Source organism: Pseudoliparis swirei, chromosome 18, assembly GCF_029220125.1.
Source record: "Pseudoliparis swirei isolate HS2019 ecotype Mariana Trench chromosome 18, NWPU_hadal_v1, whole genome shotgun sequence".
NCBI lineage: Eukaryota > Metazoa > Chordata > Actinopteri > Perciformes > Liparidae > Pseudoliparis > Pseudoliparis swirei.
The window spans coordinates 7250367-7273612 of NC_079405.1; the positions used below are offsets into that span (position 1 = coordinate 7250367).

A 23246-nucleotide genomic window follows, 5' to 3' on the forward strand; every position below is an offset into this window, starting at 1 on the left:
TATAACTTTTTAAAAAACGAAGACTGCAATTAGAAAAAAAAAAATGTTGGCATTCAGATGCTTGAGGTCTGCATTGCTTCAAAGAAACCAGTCTGCAAAGTGTTATTCAAGATTGTAAAAAACAAATACTTGATAAATATCACTTTAAACATGAAGGGGAATGTTTACAGTCACATTTTATTTTGTATAATTTTTCACACCAAAAAGACATTAAAACTTCAACTATTTTGTGCAAAGTTTTGGTTAAATTTAAACAAATTAGTTGAACGTTTCCTTATTAGTTAGTCTATGAAATATAGGTCATGGACAATTTCCACTAGGGTAGAGATATATTCTTATTTTGACTTACATATGGGTAAAACCCTCAAAGCTATGACCAACTGTTTTAAAGTTTGGATATTTCCTATGACACCAACAACAAGAAATATCAGCTTTTTTAAACATACAAGCTTCTATCATCACTAGTGTAAAGACAACAGTATTCATGCATTTCATAAATATCCCCACATTGTACTGCGCCTGTCGGTCCAGTAACCTCAGAGTTGGAGGGCACAAAGCGATGCAGTTTTGCATGAATGACCACAGCAACGTAATGAGCAGCATGTCATTCAAAGCCCAGTGGTGGCTTTCAGATAAAGTCACCTGCACCTCCCTTCCTCTTTGAATGAGAGCCAGTCCCGGTGGATCGGGTTACGAGAAGCGCTGTGTGACTTTTACCATATGAATGAAGCCACCGCCATGTGTTTTCAGAGGGAGGTAGATTGTTCTCGGTCGGCAGGCTGGATTGTGTGCCACCAGGCTGCTTGTCAAGTCATCCCAGACGAGGCTCATTAAGCCCGACTCCATTAGAGATAATGAGTTGTAGGTTAGTGGTTGTGGGTGGCCTCTCTATTCAGAACTAACAGACCAAATAACTGATTAAGTTAAGTCACACCGGCAAGGGAGGAACTGTGTGGCCCGCCTTTGCTGCCTATACTGTACCTGCATCTACGGGAGCCTCAAACTGTCCTTAATGCCTCCACGAGCACAACAATACATCCGGTTCAGAGCAACAGAGACTGGGAGGTGACGATAACAACAACTTTGACTCTCCAGGTGGATGCCCAGGTGATGCTGAAATATGTTAGAAGCAACAGCAGCAGTGTTACAGGAGGAGTTTGCACATGAGCAGCACACAGTTGCAGAGTTAAAGGGCGGGTAGAACATTGGCAGCTGAAACAGACCACAATATTGCATCAAGTAAAAGAAAAATAATCAATTGTCATTGTTTCGTCAAACAACACTGTGAAGTTATTAATCACGATGATAGAAAACCAACAATAATAGCACAAATCGTCGTATCGTTGGGCGTTTTAGCTTGAAATGTGATTTTATTTGTTTTTGACGATGAATGTTCCGTCAGCCAACTGAACGTCCGAGCTCGACTGCAAACTGTTCACACACAAACTGGATTTATGATGTGAAGACAGAACGTAAAGTAGATGTTTAGCGGTTACACTTGGATGTCATCACCTCCTACAACTTGCGCCAAGATCAATACAGCACGGACGCAGAACTAATTCTTAACTTTATTCCTAAAATTGTGTTGGACCGCCATTGTGTGGGGGCTCCAGGAGAACTCAGGGAACTCGAGCTACGAGAGTATTGGACCTTTTGGTGAGCCAATCAACTACCAATCAAAACACCTCCAACTATTCTAGAATCATACTACTTAATCAAGACCGATCAATAAACCCATAATTTTTTTTTTTTTAAGATAGACAATACAACATGTCATATTTATCATAGCAAATAGAGCAGGTGTAACTAACAGCCAGGTTGTAGGTAGTATGGCTTCCTGGGGCACATGAATGCAACACACCCTCATTCATGTGATTGTTTTCACCTGTGTTTTCCTCATTCATGTAATTGTTTTCACCTGTGTTTTCCGGTTAAAGGGTTTAATGTGCGCTGGAATAGAATACACATTTATTCATCTGATACACAGCAGCAGAGAGAAGGCTCAGAAGTTATGCAGCAAGCAGCAAAAATGTTACGAGGCATATTTGGGATTTTAAAAAAAATGTTTTAGGACAAACCAGCCCATAAAACAGCCCTCAAACATGAATTAAAACATACAACGATCAACATTGCAGATATTAGGAGTCAGCAAACCAAACCAAACAGCCAGCAGCCTGGTGCACCTCATAGCTCGATACTTTCCAAGCCACAACGTCAGTAAGAATTTCGGCAGAAGCAGCAATGAGTTACTTAGCGTGATGAAGCTGAGTGATCTTTGGCATCTTCAGGGTCGATTATCCTTTTGGGGGAGTTCACCAAGCCGCTGCTTCAAGATGTTTGTTTCCCCGGCCTGAAGTGACGTTTAAGGACGACAGCTGATGTGAGTCCCTGAATGCAGCACATGCAGCATTATAGCCGATACAGGGGCATGCTGGCTGTTGGCAGGTGGATTAGTTTGTGTTCTGCATTAGTTGTGAAACTTTAGCCGCGCTGGAAAATGATGCGTTCAATGTAAAGTTGTGAAGTGTGTTTCTTTTTATGATATCCTCAGTACTTTCCTCGAGAGTCTTCTGGATTATTTCCAAATGCTGCTAGGTTTCATTTGCTGATCAGTTTAAGGAATCCTGATTCACTACTGTCAGTATAGCAAGTCGTTTTAAATACTAGCACACTCATGAGCAGTCCTTGGAGATGAAGCCTCAGATTACAATTTTTCAAAACCTTCCTGTCCCATGAAAATCACAATCTCCATATTAAATTGAACGATGACGTGTTCCTTCATTGGTTTAGTCATGTTCCTAATAATTCGGAAGGAATAGAGCATTTTTTTATAATAAAAAACAGATATAAGAGGGTCTCATGCCACCGCACCGCCACAAACACATGAAGACGTTATAGAATATGAAGCATCGCACTGGAATAAAATCACCCAACAGCATTTAAGGAGTTTAAATGACCACTTATTTAAACATATACAGCAGTAAAATGCAACATAAACATTAATGCAGCAGTTATTTTTATCCCAAAAACTATAGGCCTACTTATAATAACACACCGACAGGGAAAAGTGTTCTGCAATGAGTAGGGTTCTTTTATTTTGAGTATATATTTTACTTAGTTGTGAAATATTTACACATAAATTAACAGCATTATGTACATTATCCAACATTAAGAAAGAATCTGGAAGTAAATTGATTAATTGTCTGTCACGTTGTAGTTGTTGTGGAGCTTTAAACCATATTACATCATCTTCATCAGCGGAATTGTAGGTATTGGCTTCATTTATCTTTTTCCTGAGCACTGAGCTCATCAATTTTCGCAAAACAGTTGAGAATGAAATGTATTGTAGTTTATAAATACAACTTAAATTACCAGCATTTTGTACATCATACATTATGTGCATACTATATGAATCTTTAAAAAAAATGATTTCCGTGATAGCCTATACCATAAATAACTATTTACGACAAAGCGTACTACGACACACTCACAATTAAAGAGAAGATAAAGGCTAAAAGGGCTGCTTATTAAATTCCCTCGTAGGACTGGAACTAGTGCGTATAAAGAGTTTTGTAGCAGCATGAAATACAATTGTTGCACCCACACCGGCAAATACTAAACAACCCTTTTGGTTGTATATTTGAGGGGCGAGCACAGCCGGCAGGGGTTTAACAAGATCTCATTGTGAATCGAGAGCCGTGTTATCGTTGGCACACCGTGCTGCAAACATCCTGCTCAACATCATCCCAAATGGTGTTTTATTGTGTCTGGGAAGCGACAGGCGTTTTCAGAAAGCTAAAGTCAAACCAGAACCACCAGTACTATACACACAGGGGCCTGACATACACCACCGCCTCCCTCCCAGTTGCAGCATCCTTGTTATCTGATCCAGCATCAGTTTTCCACTCCGCAGTCGTCAGGTGGTCGTGTGCTGCTGCAGCCCATCTGCTTCAGGGCTCGATGAGTAGTGAGACGTGAGACGACCCAGCGCTCACTAATGTTGTACAGCGGCGTTGTGCGCATATTTGTAGCCCACCTAGGAGCTCGAATGAATGTTGCCATTCTCCTCTCGCCGCAGGACGAAGACCGCTGACTGAATGATGCTTAATGACCACAGAGGAGGAGCTATTACAGCTGTCTGGTCCTCCAACATAACTGAGACATTTGTTTTCTATTAACGTGATGGCTCTTTTGCTGAAACAATTATGTTGCAGATGTGAAATAATAGCTCGGAGCACAAATATTTATGTCTCTACTCAGTCTGTACACGGATATTAGCGTGAGTGACACATTATAGAGTCATAGTGTTCGCTGCTAGTATTAACTGGCAGCTCAAGGATCATAGGATCATATAAATATCTACAGGTTTTAAGTCCATACTTCTTACAAAATATTTACAAAAACTGGCAATGCACAGCATGTTTAGTCATTTTTAGAAACTTAAAAAATATATATAAACAAAAATAAATAAGCTTTTTCACAAAGAAACACAACTTTAGACTTGACATTAAAACACATTAAATATCAAGTTTAGCAAAAACAGAGAGGAGGAACTATTTGATGGCGCATCGTGTTTTAGGGTCTGAGATACAGTACACACAATCTCAGGTGCTTTTTTTATTTGGGGGAAATAGATTAGGTGACTTTAGCAAAAAAATTGAATTTTTTCCTTCTGGTTTTAATACAGAAGCCCATGAGTAGAGCTGTTTCTCCTTTTTTTTTCTTTTTTTTTAACTATCCAGCCTCCAACATCACATGATGTTATTGACATGCAAGCAACGTAGCCGTTGGGATTTCATCTCTGAATTATATTGATTCACCTCCATGAGAAAACTCCATCCACAAGGATACTGAAAAATCCATTTAAGTCAACCTCCGTTGTTGGTATTGTGTCGTCAAACTATTTCCAATGTCAAGAATGAACTTCCATGCACATATAAATATAACGTGTGTATTGTACATACATGGCCTTAATGCACTTTTTTGTTCAGTTATGTTAATTAAACATACTCCAGAAGAGTCAGTGGTGGAAATTAAACCTTGAGCACAAAGCTGGAGGCGGCGTCTTGTCAGGATCACTATTACACCATCAGCCCAGTCAATTAAATGCTTTGGAAACGGGTAACAGTCACAAAGGCAGGGTGGCTTCTTGTTAAACAGCCCGTCCTGCCATTGAAAGGTTACAGGTTTCAATCCCATGACAGCCGGAGGGACCACCGTTGTCGAAGTGCCGTAAAGCCAGAACACTTCCTGTGGATTCTCTACAGGAGTGTGCTGGTGTCATTTAGATTTACAGCCCAATTACTTCTGTTTATGTGTCGCTTACATTCCTGTCATTTTGCAAGGGAGCCATAACGTTGGTTTCTAACTTCCGCAGCCATGCCTGAACATAACGACTGGCAGAGATGTCCTGATTAAAATGTAATATATATATATATATATATATACACGAGTAGGATCGAGTTTTTCAGGGATTATTTCTTAGTTTTTGTTTCAGTGTGTGTCAGGTGATTGACACTTAGCGAGGTGTAACATAACACGTCGTCTGCTGACACAAGCACACTTCTGCACAGTGACAATGAAATGAAACAAACTGAGCAGACGAGGTGACAGCTTCTGCTTCACTAAAATCGAGAATCTTCCTGGAACGGTGGCTGTATTTCATCACAGCACAAACATGTATTGAGGCTTTCTTGATGCAGGAAATCAAGCCTGATGAAAAAACAGATCAGAGAGAAAACGGATCATAAACAGCAATACATGTATATATATATATATATATATATATGTACAGTATATATGTATATATATATATATATATATATATAAAGGCTATGGGGCATTGACAACTCCTCTGGTCTGTGTATGTGGCTTCATTTACAACATCCTGAATGATCTGGTTTCTTCTTGATCCTCAAAAAAAGTCGATTAAGTCTCAACAAACCTGTCAACCTTCTTACTGAAGAATGCTGACAGAATTTACTGCCTGAATATTGAGCTTCCCGACATGTTTCCACTCCGGATAATCTACATCATACAGGTCTTCTTCTTTGTTTCGGTATGTTCAGTATGTGCGGATCTGGTGACGACCGGGAACAACATATTAACTTTATCTTTTTCCAGTAATGGTCTCACAGAGAATGTGTTTACAGAGCGTTTATGAGCCGGGGGAAAAACACTTTCTGTGCTCGTCTCTCAACAGGGATACAGAGCGGAGGCAGAGGAGGGCAGAGGTGTGCTGGATGGGGGCCACAGCCGGGCCTGATGGCAGCAGCCCAGGACACAGTGAGCTCTGATCACGTCCTCTAGAAGCCGCTACAGGTGCTACAGTTCACGTGGAGACACTGAAAAGGTACAGAGACTCCGAGAAGAGGACACATTCTATCTTTGGATGACCAGTCCTTCGGAATAGTCCTCAATTTACCTATTTCTTCCACGTTTTAAAACACAATTAGACTGTTGTTTTCGGAGAGACTCTTCTTGGTCAAAATGTCATATCGTTTATGTTTTTTTTCTTTTCGTTTTTTTTACCAAATCAGATTCCGGCTTAAAATAAGGAAATGAATGCTGTGGAAATTCAAGTTTTGTGGGAAACCCTCAATATCTCCAGGGTAGCAATTAAAAGCATTATTATGTAATCCCTATTTCTATTTCTCTGTACCGATTATACATTTACATATTTTTTTTAAACAAACTGCAGCATGGAGGAAATGATTATACGACTGGATGAGGTGCATCAGAGAGATCATATAATAAGCTCAGTTTAATAACAAATTGACAATGAAGATGCAGGCAAGCGTTATTCATAATTAATTTAAGAAATTATCATTGTTTAATTGTTCTTTCGGTAGTTTGGTGAATACAGAACCTCGTATTAAACGGTCTCTCTACATATTTGTTATTTTCTTTCCCACTTGTCATTGCATATACTTTTATGTCACAGGAAACACACAGGTGTAACTAATAACCTTAATTAATTAAGGCTGCGTTCCAGTTAGCAGTTCCAGTAAACGACGCCAGCAAACCAGCAATATAATACCAGAGTTGTCATTGTTAAATCTCCAGTGGGACTTATATGACAATAGCTTAAATATTGTCTGTTCATATGAATATAATGTATGTCCTGGAAAGTTGCAATTTAGGCATCAAATTATGATTCATTTTGAAATGTATGGTGGTAACTTGGTATAATTGTCTTCATCTTTTTTTTAAAAAGAGACTGGCAAGATCATTTCCATCCTCCTCAGTGACTGTGTCTTGATTACGTTGTTTCTTACCTTTTCATCTTGCCATTGGGGAATCTCTGTGCTCATTTCAAGTCGTTTTTCTCCCCCTTTCATCAGCCTTTTTGCTCGACTCCAAAAAGAAAGTACCACTGGATGAATTTTTCCTGCTTCCTCCTGTAAAGCAACCTTCCTGTGTCCTAAAGCGAGGAAAAAATGAACAGAACAGAGACCAGCCCCCCCCCCCCCTAATTGCAGTCGTCTGTTTCTGTGAATTACACTAACTGACTTCCTGAAATTGTTTCGCTAATGATTTCGTTCATGTCCAAACGTCGTCCTGCACACAGGAAGAGCGAGCAGAGGCTCGAGCTGTGAGCAGAGACACTCATCTGAAATGAGCGGACCTCACATCGGCGTAATCATAGATCACAATGTGAACTTCTGAACACGCTGTGATCTTTCTTTTTATTGGTTGTGCCAACAATTTTGATCCACCAGCCCTCACCCTGACCCCTGAGGCAAACAGAGCAGATAAGGCCTGCCTGCCTGATGGAGCCTGCTAGCAGAGCCATCGCAGGTGTTAACATGCCTGTCCCTGTATGCAGGCCGGTGAAGACAGATGTTGTGGTGTGTTTGCGTGTGTGTGTGTGCAGTCACAGTGGGATGCAAAGGGGAACTGATGGCGTGCCACTACGGCATCCCTTGACTGTGTGGAGCGTGATTCCTACTTCCTTCCTATCGTGCCATTTACATACAAGATGTCTTTGTTCGTAGAATATCCTTCACGGCGCCACAGATGGGAATTGAGTTTAATTTCCGGAGACGCGCACTGTAATATGCTTCCTGCTGAGAGAGACGCATCATTTGATTCCTTTTTCGTGTCCGTGAACGCGGCTCGAAGATGATATTCAACGGCGAGCTTAGATGAGCTCAGATCAGATCATAGATATCTGTGGAATCAAGAAGCAAACTATTCAAGTTCCAATGGATTCCATCCATAAAATCATGTAAAATTATGCTAAACACAGAAAATGTGAAATATTCAACCGTAAAATAAAACCCTAGTTTAAATGATAGCGTTAGGTAAAAAATTATAAACACCCCCTGTAAGATTAGAAAGTGAATGCCATTTATTGTGTGTGGGACGAGATCTTACTGTCCAAATATAAAATAATATATATAATATATATTAATGTAGTGCTGCATTAGCTTAGCACTATACATATCCAACAAGACGGTACATATATCTTCATGTATACGGACCAAGAAATCCCTGTAAATCTCTGATCTAATATGATATCAGACACAGAAATCTGTTGCTCTGTTTGTGAAGATGCTTCCTGTTCAGTCAATCGGCATTAAGTATCAAAGCTTCAGTATTAGACAAGGTGTGTTCCCACTTGAAAGAAGCAGCTGCTCCTGTTGGGTCAATCTCACCGTCCAACGTGTTGTGCCTTGAAAACTGTGAAGGAAGAATGTAGCTACACTTTAAAAGATTAAAGACTGAAGATTAAAGAACTTAAAGACATGTCTGCGTCACAAGCACTTGGAGTTTTAATCCGGTGTTTACTCTCCATTGAAAGTGTTTTTCTGCACCTGGTTTAAATGCACGACGAGATGTGCGTACATCTTCCCGTCTGCAGCGGGAAAACACAAGGAAGGCCCCAGAGAGTGTGTGTGTAGAGCCCTGTGTGATGAACACATTGCATAACTAGAATGGGCACTCGGTAGAGCGCATACCTTCGCATATCACAAGATTGCGCATTGAATTATGAACCTTTTGGCATTAGTTGCATGCCAATTGGATAAAAATTGACCGTGCTATGGTAAAAAAGAAGAGTTTGACCTTTTCATGACCTTGACCTTTGACCCGATTGATCCGAAAATCTAATCAAATTGTCCCCGGATAATAACCAATCATCCCACCAAATTGCATGCGATTCAAGAAGATGTTGACCTTTTCATGACCTTGAACTTGACCTTTGACCCGATTGATCCGAAAATCTAATCAAATGGTCCCCGGATAATAACCAATCATCACACCAAATTGCATGCGATTCAAGAAGATGTTGACCTTTTCATGACCTTGACCTTTGACCCGATCGATCCCAAAATCTAAACAAATGTTCCCCGGATAATAACCAATCATCCCACCAAATTTCATGCGATTCGGTTTAATACTTTTTGTGTTATGCGAGTAACACACATACAAATAAATAAATAAATACACGGCGATCAAAACATAACCTTCCGAATTTTCAATGCGAAGGTAATAATGGCGTGCTCTCCGTGCTTGTTGTTGCCCTCAGGTTGTTTGCCCATGAGGTCGTCCATGCTGGTCCTGTTCCTCCTCTTCAGTGCCCAGGCTGTGGCCGCCATCGGAGGAGCAGCGCGGCAGCAGGGTCCAGGCCACAACTCCAACTCCATCCCCACGGTGGACCCCAAGCTCTTCACCAAGCGCCGCTACCTCTCGCCCCGGGTGCTCTTCAGCGTTCAGCCGCCCGATGCCGAGCCGGCAGAGTCGCAGGGCGCCGGCGGCAGGACCCGCAGGCGAGCCGCGCAGCCTCAGCACCGCGGAGTTTACTCCGTGTGCGACAGCATCAGCGTCTGGGTGGGCAACAAGACCAAAGCCACGGACATCTCGGGCAACGAGGTGACGGTGCTGCCGCACGTGAACATCAACAATGTGAACAAGAAGCAGTACTTCTTTGAGACGACGTGTCACAGCGCCCGCACGGGCAGCACCGGCTGCCTGGGAATCGATGCCAGACACTGGAACTCCTACTGCACCAACTCGCACACGTTTGTCCGAGCGCTGACGACGTTTAAGGACCTGGTGGCGTGGAGGCTCATACGCATCAACGTGGCCTGTGTGTGTGTGCTGAGCCGCAAGTCGTGGCGGCAGTGACGACTTTTCACACACACACACACGCATCACAGTCAAATACAGTAGAATCACAGATATACTCATCACCAAAGACTCTGCACAAATAAATTATTGGTTTATGTCAAAGTATCAGGACTGCATGTATATATATATATATATTCACACCAGCCCTGGGTCAAATAGTATCTCTTTGGAGCTGTTTGGGATGTATACCGAACATTGAGCGCTCGTGTCCCTGAGTATCTGAGTGTCTGAGTTGCAGTTTATAACAGATTCAGCTTGCAGAGGTTTATAAGGTGCAGAGCCCATATTTATCAAACGCCTCAGAATTCATTAAACTTGAAGGAGAACCAGATTTTACACATCCAGGTCTGCTTTCAGGACTTCTGCATACTGTGGAATAAGTATGACGCCTTTTGTGGCTCCAGATGAAGCAGATGAAGTGTGTGATGTCACTTGAGGCGTTGCCAGTCGAAAAACGACACACACAAATAAGTGAGCTTACCAAAACTCCGCAGTCCGCTCCTCATCTCTGCTCTCAGGCTAGCGGCTGGAGGCTACATTAGTAGTGCATTGTGGGTAATGTAGTAATGCAGGTTTTAAGAACATAGAAGAATGCATGGACTAAAAAGACAATGTGACTGCATTCATTTTGATCCTTCTTTTTGTCCATTGTGAATCTGGACCGCAACGCTAAAATAGTGAGGTGGGCGAATTTAAAGAATGCTCTAAAAGCTCGTTTAGGGGAATTATAGTTATGTGATGACAGAGGACCCATTAAGACCCATTTATCAAGCAACTTCGCCGGGATTTTGTGAAATTCTTCGTATCTTCGGTCGCAATTACCATGTGAAATAACAACAATCTAATATATTTCACAAAGAGATAAAAGGGCATGGATAAATGTGGATTCAATATTAGAAAATTGGCTAAAATGAAAAAATCGAACTTGAGCAGAAAGGAAGATCTGATGCTTCAAAGGTAAATCAGAAAATCAAGTAATGTTAGGAGAATTTATTATTACATTGAAGATGCATGAAAAGGAATTTCAACTAAATTAAAGCCAACTGTTTTACTTGTTGTTCCACACCAAGAAGGCAACACATATCCTCTTAAATGTTAAAATAGAGTGTAAATAAGACAAGTCTGTGCCCTCAGCCCGGTTTCTCTCCTCTTGAGAGACGTCTGGAGCGCTCTGAAAATCAGACATTTTCAAGTCGTGAGATAATTTTCTCTTCTCCTATAAAGATAACAACCAAAGCACAGACACATCTCACTGCAATCAGTCTTACACAATAAAGATTTTTTAACTTTCATCTTTAACTTCCAAACATTTACTCTAGCGGTTTGAAAAATACGGGCCCAGGTTGAGCTGAACCGCAGCTAAACTGCACTTCACCAAACGTATAATGATGAAGTAACCTCATGAGATCCCTCCCACACACTCGCAGGTTGTAATGAACCATTTTTCCATTATGAATAACTGCTCTAAGAAATAGATTTAAAACACCACTGGAACCAGTGTGTATTTTAATCCTAGACAGTCCAGTTCCACGTGACCTTTAACCTCCTTTCAACCTCTGCAGGAGATTCAATTCAGACATATATTCAAGTGACAACAAGACACAAGAACTGGGTTTATTAAAGTGAACACGTTTTTGACAGTTGACACTGTAGCCTGCAAAGCAACATCAGTGGGGTTTTAGAAACTATGTGATTTTATTAAAGGAGACACGGGTTTAAACCTGTCTTAAAGCTTAAACAGCCGCCGAGCTAGTGACAGAGATTCAACCCCACAACTCAATTATGCTGATTATGGGTATTTTTCCGCCTCCTATTATATATTTCTATAGCATACCAATGTAGACTGACGCCACACACACACTTTGGAAATGCAATTTGACCCAGGTCTGATATAAGTTAACCTTTTGTTAAAGTTATGTTGATTGTTATTTATTAAACACTTACATACATGCACTGTGTGTTTTTGACGTTTATTGTACAGCCTGTTGTTCCTTGAGGACTGAGTAACCCCTCATCGGACAATATTCATTTAGTTATTTGGTCTTGTTCGAGAAATGAAAAGAAAACCATGAGGCTTCATTTTACTGGCAGCAGTTTGTTGTTTGTGCTTTGCTTTGTTTTCTTCTCTACTGGACATGTGAAACAAAAGGAAAACGACATTCACATTAATGAGATTGTTTTTTTAGGCTAAAATCCCGATCTTGGTATCACAGCGGACCTTTAAGGCGTCAGAGAGTTTGGAGGTTAAACAGAAATCAAGACGTTGCAGAGGCTATATTTCTGTAAAACTATATACTTTTAAGATAAGTATTCCAATTTGATTTGTGTACCTGCCAACTGTAAATACCATTTTTAAAGCAGACATGTTTAGGTTACTTCTCAGTTGTTTGGTTCAAACTCAGGCATATCCAAATAAAATACAGCACTGCTCTCGAGAGGCCAGAGGGGGGAAACACGTCTCATATGTCTTCAAATTAAACTTCATATCATTGGATCATAACATAAGATGTTAAGGGTATTATACAGTTCATGAGAATTGGAAACACATTATTCAGGTAAATCCCACATACCTTCTCTATAAAGGCTCCTGATCGGAAGGTCAAGGAGAAAGAGGTTTATGTGCAGAGGTCACAGAGGTCACAGCATGAAAAACCACAAACACACTCTGAACAACCAGTCCCACAGCTGGATTTAGGGTTTGTGTCTTCGTGTGGAAAAGTTGTGGCTCGTTAGTGAAGACCGCCATCTATTGGACTCAGGGCAATAACGCACTCTTTTATTTCACTCAAAATTAAAAGGCTCTATTTTACAATAGTGTGTTAATCTGTTACAGAATGATTGCTATTATAAAAGAACATTTGTATTATTTAGATATAAAAATATATATGTTGCAGCATGTTTATTTGTTGTTGGCACGTTGTATGTCTTGGTTTCGTTTCCTATGAACAATCTTAATTTACAAAGTAACCAATGACGAAAGCTCTAAAATTAATATAACAGTTTTTAGCTTAGATTCCAATAACATATTAGGAAAAATGATCATGTTACGTTTTCAGCTGATTTAAATTATGTTAGACTAAACTTGGACTTCTTACCTTTCAAGCTAAATATAGTTTTAATTATTAGAGTTAGCTTTGTCTTTACTAGAGTATAAAATGACGCTAAGAAAAACCAGAGGTCTGTCCTTCACAATAAGATATCAAGTTTTAACAATAGCAAACTATGCAATAAAAGCTCTTTAGTTTCCATTTGAATTTATACCATCCCCTGCTGGTTGTCTTGTTAAACTCTTCTCAAGACAATCACTTGCAAAACACGAGCTGGAATTGAACTATTTAAATCATAATTACTATCATAACACACAGTGCAGAGTAAGAGTTGTATTTCAACTTAAAACAAAAATATTCATGATTGAAAAGCTACATCGTTAAAGCAAAAGACAAAAGTTACGTGCAAACCATTGAAAAAATATGCAGATTAACAAAAAGCATTTTAATCGAAGAAAATGATCATATTTTGATGGGTTGGCATACAAAGGGAGGGGGGGGGGGATTAGTATGTTATATTCATTATAATACATTTGACTAGTCCTAAACCTGGAAATATTCTGGTGTCCAGGTGATTGCTCATTAATTTTAAATTCGCTGACAGGAGGAAAGATGAACTAATTCATGGTTTCTCCCGTAACATAGGACAACAATTTTCATATTTACGATTTATGGATTTAGTTGTAGACACTGAAGGTCTATTTTGTTACCTTTTTTTATAAATATATATATACACCACCACACACACACACAGCCGTGGTTGTGATTTACACGAATTTATGCTGCATTGTCATAGTTGCAATCCATACATGACCCAATTTCACAAACATTTACCAGCCATTTAATAACAGGTGATAATAAAAACATATCTCACACTAATTACGTGCCGTGGTCAGGTGACGTCATAGCAAAGGGTCGTTGCTAGCGACCGTTAGACGTAAACATTCTAATTTATGACGAAATGGAAGGTTTTGAGTTCCTCGTGGAACATGGATGATCCGTTCAGACTCGTGTCACTCACTCTCTCAACCGCCTTTCAACAGTCAACACGGAGTTTCCTCTTGACGAAAAACACCTCAACCAGAGAAATTCATAATCCAGTGAACCATAAGGTAAGAACTCAAACTGCTTTTTAGCTCGTTGTGCAGTGTGTTTTCACCCAGAGTCCAAGTTAAACACTCACGAAGTAACGAGCGAGCTAACGTGAAGTTTAAAAGATATTACAAGCGAGCTAGATTGTATTCGCTCTTAAACTTTACTTAAGCATATTTCCTCTAGTCTGTTGTCTAATTGTTCAGGTCAAATAATTGTTTAATCAAGTAAAGAAACTCATGTTCAGACGTATTATCAGTACAATAACTATGACATAAATTCTATATCATATTTTATGTTAATGATTTATGAATAAAACATGTGAGCTGTATTTAAATGTGTCATGCTATGCAGGTGAAAGCATTTTAAAACATCCTCTGTATTGTTAGGTATCTTCTTCCATTCTTTAAAAATGCTTCATGTTTTTTAAAAGTATAAAATAAGTTGAGTAAAATGTTTCTCTGCAAAGTTAGGAGGAACTGTAGCTGTCAAATAAGTAGTGAAGTCAAGTGCTCAGTACTTTCCTTTAACAGGGTGTCTACAGGAATAAACCAGTGAAATTTAAGACTTTTTAAGACTTTTTAAGACCACGTCTAAATAAAATTTAAGACCTAACGTCTGAAGAAATATACATTAATCTAAATTAATTAATTCAAAGTAAACACACTGATGTCTGTTCAAAATTAACAGTATGGTGTAATGCAAAAGGATAACACAAATGTCATTGCTGTTGTAAATTATATTTATTAATACAACATTTTCAGAACATTTAGGTCCCATGAACAAATGTCTATAAAATCAAGTAAATATATTTTTAAAATACGTGCAACATAGTTCCTTTTGAACAAAAAAATCTATAAAATAACATAAATAACATTTCAAACTTTTAAAATGCAAATACATTTACATAATAGAATGTATGTGTGTGTGTGTGTGTGTGTGAGTTCTCATGTCTCTATGTGATGGATGTGTGTGTCACAGGTTCACGTCCTCCTGAGCTTTTGTGAATATACTAGGAAAACAATCCTTTTCAAACTGTATGAATACAAAAACTTCCAGTTGACATTTGGTCCATTCTCCTGGAAAAAAGGCAGACATTAGCCAAACAACAGTCACCACATCTCTTCATGACACCACTTCAGATTAATGTCAGACTGGATCAATATGAATGAAAACTATTTTACAAATTAAGCAACGTGAGCCATCTTTGAGCCCTGTGAACACTATGTAGACATATTGACAGGTAAACACCACTCTACTACCATTCTAAAACTATTTTTAATTAGTCTACCTATCCATCGCTGTTATTAACTTGACACATGAGTAAAGCTTAACTATGAAACACATACTCATATACAAGAGGTTAGTTAATATATATTTATGTTAGACTTACTTTGAGGTGCTGAAGTAGGTCCTGGTGTCACGCCCCATGAGCTCCACAGGATCCAGAGTCTCGTGGAACAGAATGAAAGACGCACTGCAGCGTTGTCTTTTGATGAGCTCTTCTTTGTTGCTCGGATCTCCGTTCCTCCCAGGACTGGAGCGTTGGAGAGTTGATGGTGGTGGTGGTGGAGCAGCAGCTAAGCAGCCGGCAGCAGCTAGCGCTAGCGGCGGAGCAGCAGCTAGCGCAGCTGGCGGGCAGCAGCAGCAGGGCCAGGCACGCTGTGCTAGTTTCGTGCTTGCTTCTTGCTCTGCTTTCTGGTGCTTAGCTCGACACATAACGCACACGCAGCCCAGCTTCAGAAGCATTTCTTTGAGTTCTGCAAACTGCTCTTCAACTTGTTTGTGTTTCTGACCTGCACCGATGTTTTAAAAACTTCGATGCTTCCGTTAAGGAGGGGGCCCCCCGATCATGAGGGCCTTTAGAGAAGGGGCCCCGTGACACCAGTGAGACCCAGCGATGAGCGACAAACAGCGCAAATACGGAGGAACAGATTGCCTCATATTCGTAATGACATGACACCCAAAAAATGTAGACCATCAATCTGAATTTAAGACAATTTAAGACTTTTTAAGGCCTTATTTTTAGGAAAAGCAATTTAAGACTTTTTAAGACTTTTTAATGCCCCGCGGACACCCTGTTTAACTGTCGTACAGTGGAAGTAGAACAAACATGATTGTGTTTTACAGGGGGAACTTTCCCTCCAGACATAGTGATTGCTTTATTATTATTATTATTATTATTATTATTAATAGTATTAGTCTTCTCAATATTTGCCACAGGAACTCCAGTTTTAGGAAGAGAGATTGAAAATGACTTCTAGCATGGACCGTTTTACACTGGCCACATCCTCAATGTCTCCTCCGTGAATCGCCACCTTAACGTGGTGGAGGAGTTTGAGAGGCTCAGTGATCCCGGGAGCTATGTTGTCCGGGGCATTAGCCCCTGGTAGGGTCTCCCAAGGCAAACAGGTCTCGGGTGAGAGTCCAGACTAAGAGCGGTTCAAAAACCCTGATGAAAAGCAGTACTCGAGCTTCAGCTACCTCGCCCGGACAAGGGAAACCGGGGCACCCTCCCGGAGCCAGACCCAGGAGGGGAGCTCGTCGGCGAGCGTCTGGTGGCCGGGCCTTCGCCTATGGGGCCCGGTCGGGCTCAGCCCGAAGAAACGACATCGAGCAGCAACCCTGTGGACCCACCACCCGCAGGGACAATCATCGGGGTCGGGTGCTATGTAGACCGGGCGGCAGGCTGGGCAGGGGACCTGGGCGAGCCGATCGCCGGCGACATAGACTAGCTCTAGGGACGTGGAACGTCACCTCGCTAGCGGGGAAGGAGCCGGAGCTGGTGCAGGAGGTGGAGGAGTACCAACTAGATCTAGTTGGGCTCACCTCCACGCACAGCGTTGGCTCTGGAACCAAGCTCCTGGAGAAGGTTGGACTCTCTTCTTTTCTGGAGTTGCCCAGGGTGAGAGGCGCCGGGCGGGAGTGGGGATACTCACAAGCCCCCGGCTGAGCGCTGCCGTGTTGGAGTTTGCCCCGGAGAACGAGAGGGTCGCCTCCCTGCGCCTACGGGTTGCGGGGAGTAAAGCTCTGACTGTGGTTTGTGCTTATGCACCAAACCGCAGTTCAGAGTATCCGGCCTTCTTGGAGTCGGTGGGAGGGGTCCTGGAGAGGGCACCGCCTGCCGACTCCATAGTTCTCCTGGGAGACTTCAACGCTCACGTGGGCAATGATAGAGAAACCTGGCGGGGAGTGATTGGGAGGAACGGCTTGCCCGATCTGAACCCGAGCGGTGTTCTGTTATTGGACTTCTGTGCTAGCCACTGCTTGTCTATAACGAACACCATGTTCGAACATAAGGTGGTTCATAAGTGTACTTGGTACCAGAACACCTTAGGCCGGAGATCGATGATCGACTTTATAATCGTATCATCTGATCTGCGGCCGTATGTCTTGGACACTCGGGTGAAGAGAGGAGCAGAGCTGTCAACTGATCACCACCTGGTGGTGAGTTGGATCAGATGGCAGGGGAGTCGGCCAGAGAGACCTGGCAAGCCCAAACGTGTAGTGCGGGTGAACTGGGAACGTCTGGTCGAGGACCCTGTCCGGGAGGTCTTCAACTCCCACCTCCGGATGAACTTCTCACACATCCCGAGGGAGGTTGGGGACATGCAATCCGAGTGGACCATGTTCAAAGCCTCTATTGTGGAAGCGGCCGACAGAAGCTGTGGTCGGAAGGTCATCGGTGCCTGTCGCGGCGGCAACCCAAGAAACCGGTGGTGGACACCGGGGGTCAGGGAAGCCGTCAAGCTGAAGAAGGAGGCCTACCGGGCCTGGCTGGCCCAGGGGTCTCCTGAAGCAGCTGACAGGTACCGGCAGGCCAGAAGGGCTGCAGCTGCGGTGGTCGCGGAAGCAAAAACTCGGGCATGGGAGGAGTTCGGGGAGGCCATGGAGAAGGACTTTCGGTCGGCCTCAAAGAGGTTCTGGCAAACCGTCCGACGGCTCAGGAAGGGAAAGCAGGGTCTACCCCAGGCTGTTCTCAGCGTGGGGGGGGAGCTGCTGACCCGGACAGGGGACATCGTCGGACGGTGGAAAGAATACTTTGAGGAACTCCTAAATCCGGCCAACATGTCCCCTCTAGAGGGGGCAGTGCCTGTAGACTTGGGGGGGGTCGCACCAATATCCCTGGCAGAGGCCGCTAAGGTTGTTAAAAAGCTCCTTGGTGGCAAGGTGCCGGGGGTGGATGAGATCCGCCCTGAGATGCTGAAGGCGCTGGACATTGTTGGGCTGTCTTGGCTGACACGCCTCTTCAATGTCGCATGGGGGTCAGGAACAGTGCCCTTGGACTGGCAGACCGGGTGGTGGTCCCCATTTTCAAAAGGGGACCAGAGAGTGTGCTCGAACTATCGTGGAATCACACTTCTCAGCCTCCTGGGAAAGTTTATGCCAGGGTACTGGAAAGGAGGCTCACCGCTGGTCGAACCTCGGATTCAAGACCAGCAGTGCGGATTCCGTCCCGGTCGTGGAACTGTGGACCAGCTCTTCACCGCAAGGGTCCTCGAGGGGTCCTGAGAGTTTACCCAACCAGTCTACATGTGTTTTGTGGACTTGGAGAAGGCTTTCGACCGGGTCCCTCGGGAATTGTTGTGGGGGGTGCTGCGGGGGTATGGGGTTCCGGACCCGTTGCTACGGGCTATCCGGTCTCTGTACGCCTGCAGTAGGAGCTGTGTTCGCATCCTCGGAAGTAAGTCAGACACGTTCCCGGTGGGTGTTGGTCTCCGCCAGGGCTGCCCTTTATCACCGGTCCTGTTTGTGATTTTCATGGACAGGATATCTAGGTGCAGCCTGGGGGTGGAGCAGGTCAGGTTTGGGGGTCTTGGGATCGCCTCTCTTCTGTTTGCAGATGATGTGGTCCTGTTAGCATCCTCAGACCGTGACCTCCGGCACTCACTGGGGCGTTTTGCTGCCGAGTGTGAAGCGGCAGGGATGAGAGTCAGCACCGCCAAATCTGAGGCCATGGTGCTCTGCCGGAAACCGGTGGATTGCTCCTCCAGGTGGGGACAGAGTGCCTGCCCCAAGCGAAGGAGTTCAAGTATCTCGGGGTCTTGTTCACGAGTGAGGGTAAGATGGAGCGGGAGATCGACAGGTGGATCGGTGCAGCTGCAGCAGTAAAACAGGCGCTGTACCGGTCTGTCTTGGTGAAGAGAGAGCTGAGCCGAAAGGCGAAGCTTTCAATTTACTGGTCGGTCTACGTTCCAATCCTCACCTATGGTCATGAACTTTGGGTAGTGACCGAAAGAACGAGGTCGCGAATACAAGCGGCCAAAATGAGTTTCCTCCGTAGGGTGGCCGGGCTCAGCCTTAGAGATAGGGTAAGGAGCTCGGACATCAGGAGGGAGCTTGGAGTCGAGCCGCTACTCCTTCGCATCGAAAGGAGTCAGCTGAGGTGGTTCGGGCATCTGATTCGGATGCCTCCTGGACGCCTCCCGTTAGAGGTTTTCCAGGCACGTCCTACTGGGAGGAGGCCCCGGGGAAGACCCAGGACACGCTGGAGAGATTATACCTCCCGGCTGGCCTGGGAACGCCTCGGGATCCCCCAGAATGAGCTGGAAAGTGTTGCGGGCGAGAGGGAAGTCTGGGTCAACCTGCTGGGTCTGCTGCCCCCGCGACCCGACCCCGGAATAAGCGGATGAGAATGGATGGATGGACATCCTCAATGTTGGCTAACATTGAGGATGTGGCCAGTGCTTCAACACCTCCACCTCCACATCCAGGGTCATTTGATTCTGTCAACTTAGACCCCCTGACCTTTGTACAGCCAGGTCCTCTGTGCAATCAGTCAGCCTATAGACATCCCTTTACCCAGGCACAGGTAAGATACTGAGAAGAAGTTAGGGGGAAGATATCATTTAGATCTGAAATGATGAGTCCATAAATGTCGATCTAGAACTATTTGGATAATCAATGAATTGTGTTGCAGAATGACGACCTGGACGACCTGTTAGAAATCCTCCATGATATGGTTGGTGATCTAACACCACCTACATCTCCACCACCACCTTCACCTCCATCGCCTCCAGAGTCCAGCCCTTCAGTCGACCTCGACCCCCCGACCCTCGTGCAGCCAGGTGCCCTGTACGATCAGGCAGCGCTCTGGAGCCACGCACAGGTAAGATACTAAGAAGCACCAGTAGGATCGTCTTTAGTGGCGTCTTCTGACAGACGGCCGACACTGTGGCAGCTTCTCTAACCAGCTGCTCTGTGTGTGTTTGTGTCCTCATGAAGTCAGCTGGTGGTGGTGACCAGGGCTCTGAGAGGTGAGTAATACTCCTCCGCCCCTCTGGGTCACTTACTATATCTAACTAACTAATTAACTCACTTATTAACTGTCCCTGTGATAGCCATTACCAGGCTAAACCATGTTTGACTTCCGAACTAACTAACCAACTTACAAATTAACGTACAAACTAACTAACAAAATCTTTTTTACAAACTAACTCCAGTGAGTCATCTCTGGTATGACAACCCACTGTGTTCTAAGACGAAGGTTCAAGAAAGACGCGGCTGGGTCCGTCTTCCAGGTCTTTCGGGTCTTCGTCTGAACCCTCGTCTTCAGACGTCAACTTGATGTTCATCGGGCTGCGGAAAGTAAAGTTTAGTTTAGAATCACAACGTTAACAGATACCAGTTCTTCTTTATAGTCAACATCATGCCACGCAATTATATTAATACTGATTATATTGAACCAGTGAGGCACAAACAAAGAACATTAATTAGATTTTTAATTTGTGCATTTCATTTTTTGGGTTTGAGGGAGAACCCTGAGGTTCAGGAGAACCCCCTTTCATGATTCTGATTGATTCAACTTGATCATTTAGAGTTTCCTCTAGGCCTGAAGGGAATATTGTTGGGACACAGAGAGAATATACTAACCTCACTGTCCTTCAGGACCCCGGAAGTGGACGGTCTCCACTACCCCGTGACATTTCTGGGAGGAGCCTCCACCACTTGTGTGCACACTGAGGCCGCACGCTGCGTCTTGGCCGGCTGGGTGACGTCTGCTGAGGTAGAAGCTGCAGGACCAACCAACAACAACACTGATCAATCCTCTACAACTTGGTAGAACATGGTAAAAGCTTCTTATCCTATGTCTGCTGACTGTCTGATCTATCCAAGTCCACTATGAGCCTGTCATTACAGTTATCATCCGTTTCACATGAAGACGAGCTGTGATCCTCAGAGGATTGTCTTACCTTCAGACAGTTTGGCTGCCAGTTTGCCGGCCCTGCTCCGGTCTCTCTTTCGCTTTACTCCCGACACAAGAACAAAACACGTTAGACTTTCCACCCGACGTGTGCTGATCCGAACAAGACTCTTTCAGTGACTTTGCTTCGTGAGCTCTAGTATTCTGTCGTTAACACGAGTTGTACTTACGTAGTTGTTGCCGGGGGTCCAGTCAGGGTGGCACTGAGCGTGGAGACGCTTCTCACCGTCGGCCTGTTCGTAGTACTTGGCCTGCTTTTCCTCGGACAGAGACTTCCACTGTGGCGAGAGGACAACATTAATGAGAGCGGGCTCCCACAAACTCCCACGGTGCATTTGTGTCCTAACCGTTTGCATTATTATCACAAGTTGCTGTCAAGATGTGAAGATTTAGAGTCAGAGGAAAAACTCGTCAAGCACACATGCAGAGTGTTTGACCAAAGTGTCATGAAGGTTGTGTAGCATTGAGAGTCTCACAGAGCAAACGCACGTACCTTCTGTCCGAGAACGCCGTTGACCACAGCACACCCGCTCGTCTTCATTTGGGCCGCGTAGTTTGGCCTCTGCTCCTTCATGAACAACATGAAGGCGTTGGGCGGCTTCTTCACGTACGACCCCTCATGGTGCTGCTCCACACGCTTCCTCTTTCTGGAGGAATACAGAAGAAAAGCAAAAGCATTTCAGGAAGAAACACTAAAGTGAGCAGAATGATACAAAACATGGGAGGAATGCATCTTTGTCTGCGCTGTTGTTCATTAAAACAGACGGATTATATTATTCATACAAATAACTGACACTTTAATCTAACAGCTGCAGAGAAATTAAATAAAAGGTGAATGTGGCCAAAACAGCAGAGCTCACTTACTTTGTCTGAGCGGTGGTCGGTGCAGTCAGACAGTACACCGCCTGTCCATCAGGTCTAGTTCATAGAAAGATTGTGTTAAAAAAAAGAAGCACAGGCTCAATATCTGTGTACATGCGTGTGTGTGTGTGTGTGTGTGTGTGTATTCATGGTGTGTGTTACTTACATGTATCCATAAAAAGGCAGGCTCTGGAGCTGCTGCGGGGTAAGATCCACTTGATCCTGGAGACACAAACACACACAGAGCAGCTGGTTAGAGAAGCTGCCACAGTGTCGGCCGTCTGTCAGAAGACGCCACTAAAGACGATCCTACTGGTGCTTCTTAGTATCTTACCTGTGCGTGGCTGCAGAGCGCTGCCTGATCGTACAGGCCACCTGGCTGCACGAGGGTCGGGGGGTCGAGGTCGACTGAAGGGCTGGACTCTGGAGGCGATGGAAGTGAAGGTGGTGGTGGAGGTGGAGGTGTTGAAGCACGAACCACTTCCTCAATGTTAGCCAACATTGAGGATGTGGCCAGTGTAAAACGGTCCATGCTAGAAGTCATTTTCAATCTCTCTTCCTAAAACTGGAGTTCCTGTGGCAAATATTGAGAAGACTAATACTATTAATAATAATAATAAATAAAGCAATCACTATTTCTGGAGGGAAAGTTCCCCCTGTAAAACACAATCATGTTTGTTCTACTTCCACTGTACGACAGTTAAAGGAAAGTACTGAGCACTTGACTTCACTACACTTATTTGACAGCTACAGTTCCTACTAACTTTGCAGAGAAACATTTTACACAACTTATTTTATACTTTTATAAAATATGAAGCATTTTTAATGAATGGAAGAAGATACCTAACAATACATAGGATGTTTTAAAATGCTTTCACCTGCATAGCATGACACATTTAAATACAGCT

The 23246-nt window shown here is 43.5% G+C and overlaps 1 protein-coding gene across 1 annotated transcript; it reads left to right on the forward strand.

Annotated features, from left to right (window-relative positions):
• The first annotated feature begins 6305 nt into the window (after positions 1–6305).
• Positions 6306–10131, forward strand: ngfb (nerve growth factor b (beta polypeptide)). The gene is made up of 2 exons (XM_056438067.1): positions 6306–6352; positions 9533–10131. The coding sequence occupies exon 2, from the start codon at positions 9544–9546 to the stop codon at positions 10129–10131; it is 588 nt and encodes a 195-aa protein (XP_056294042.1). The 5' UTR covers positions 6306–6352; positions 9533–9543.
• Positions 10132–23246: the final 13115 nt, after the last annotated feature.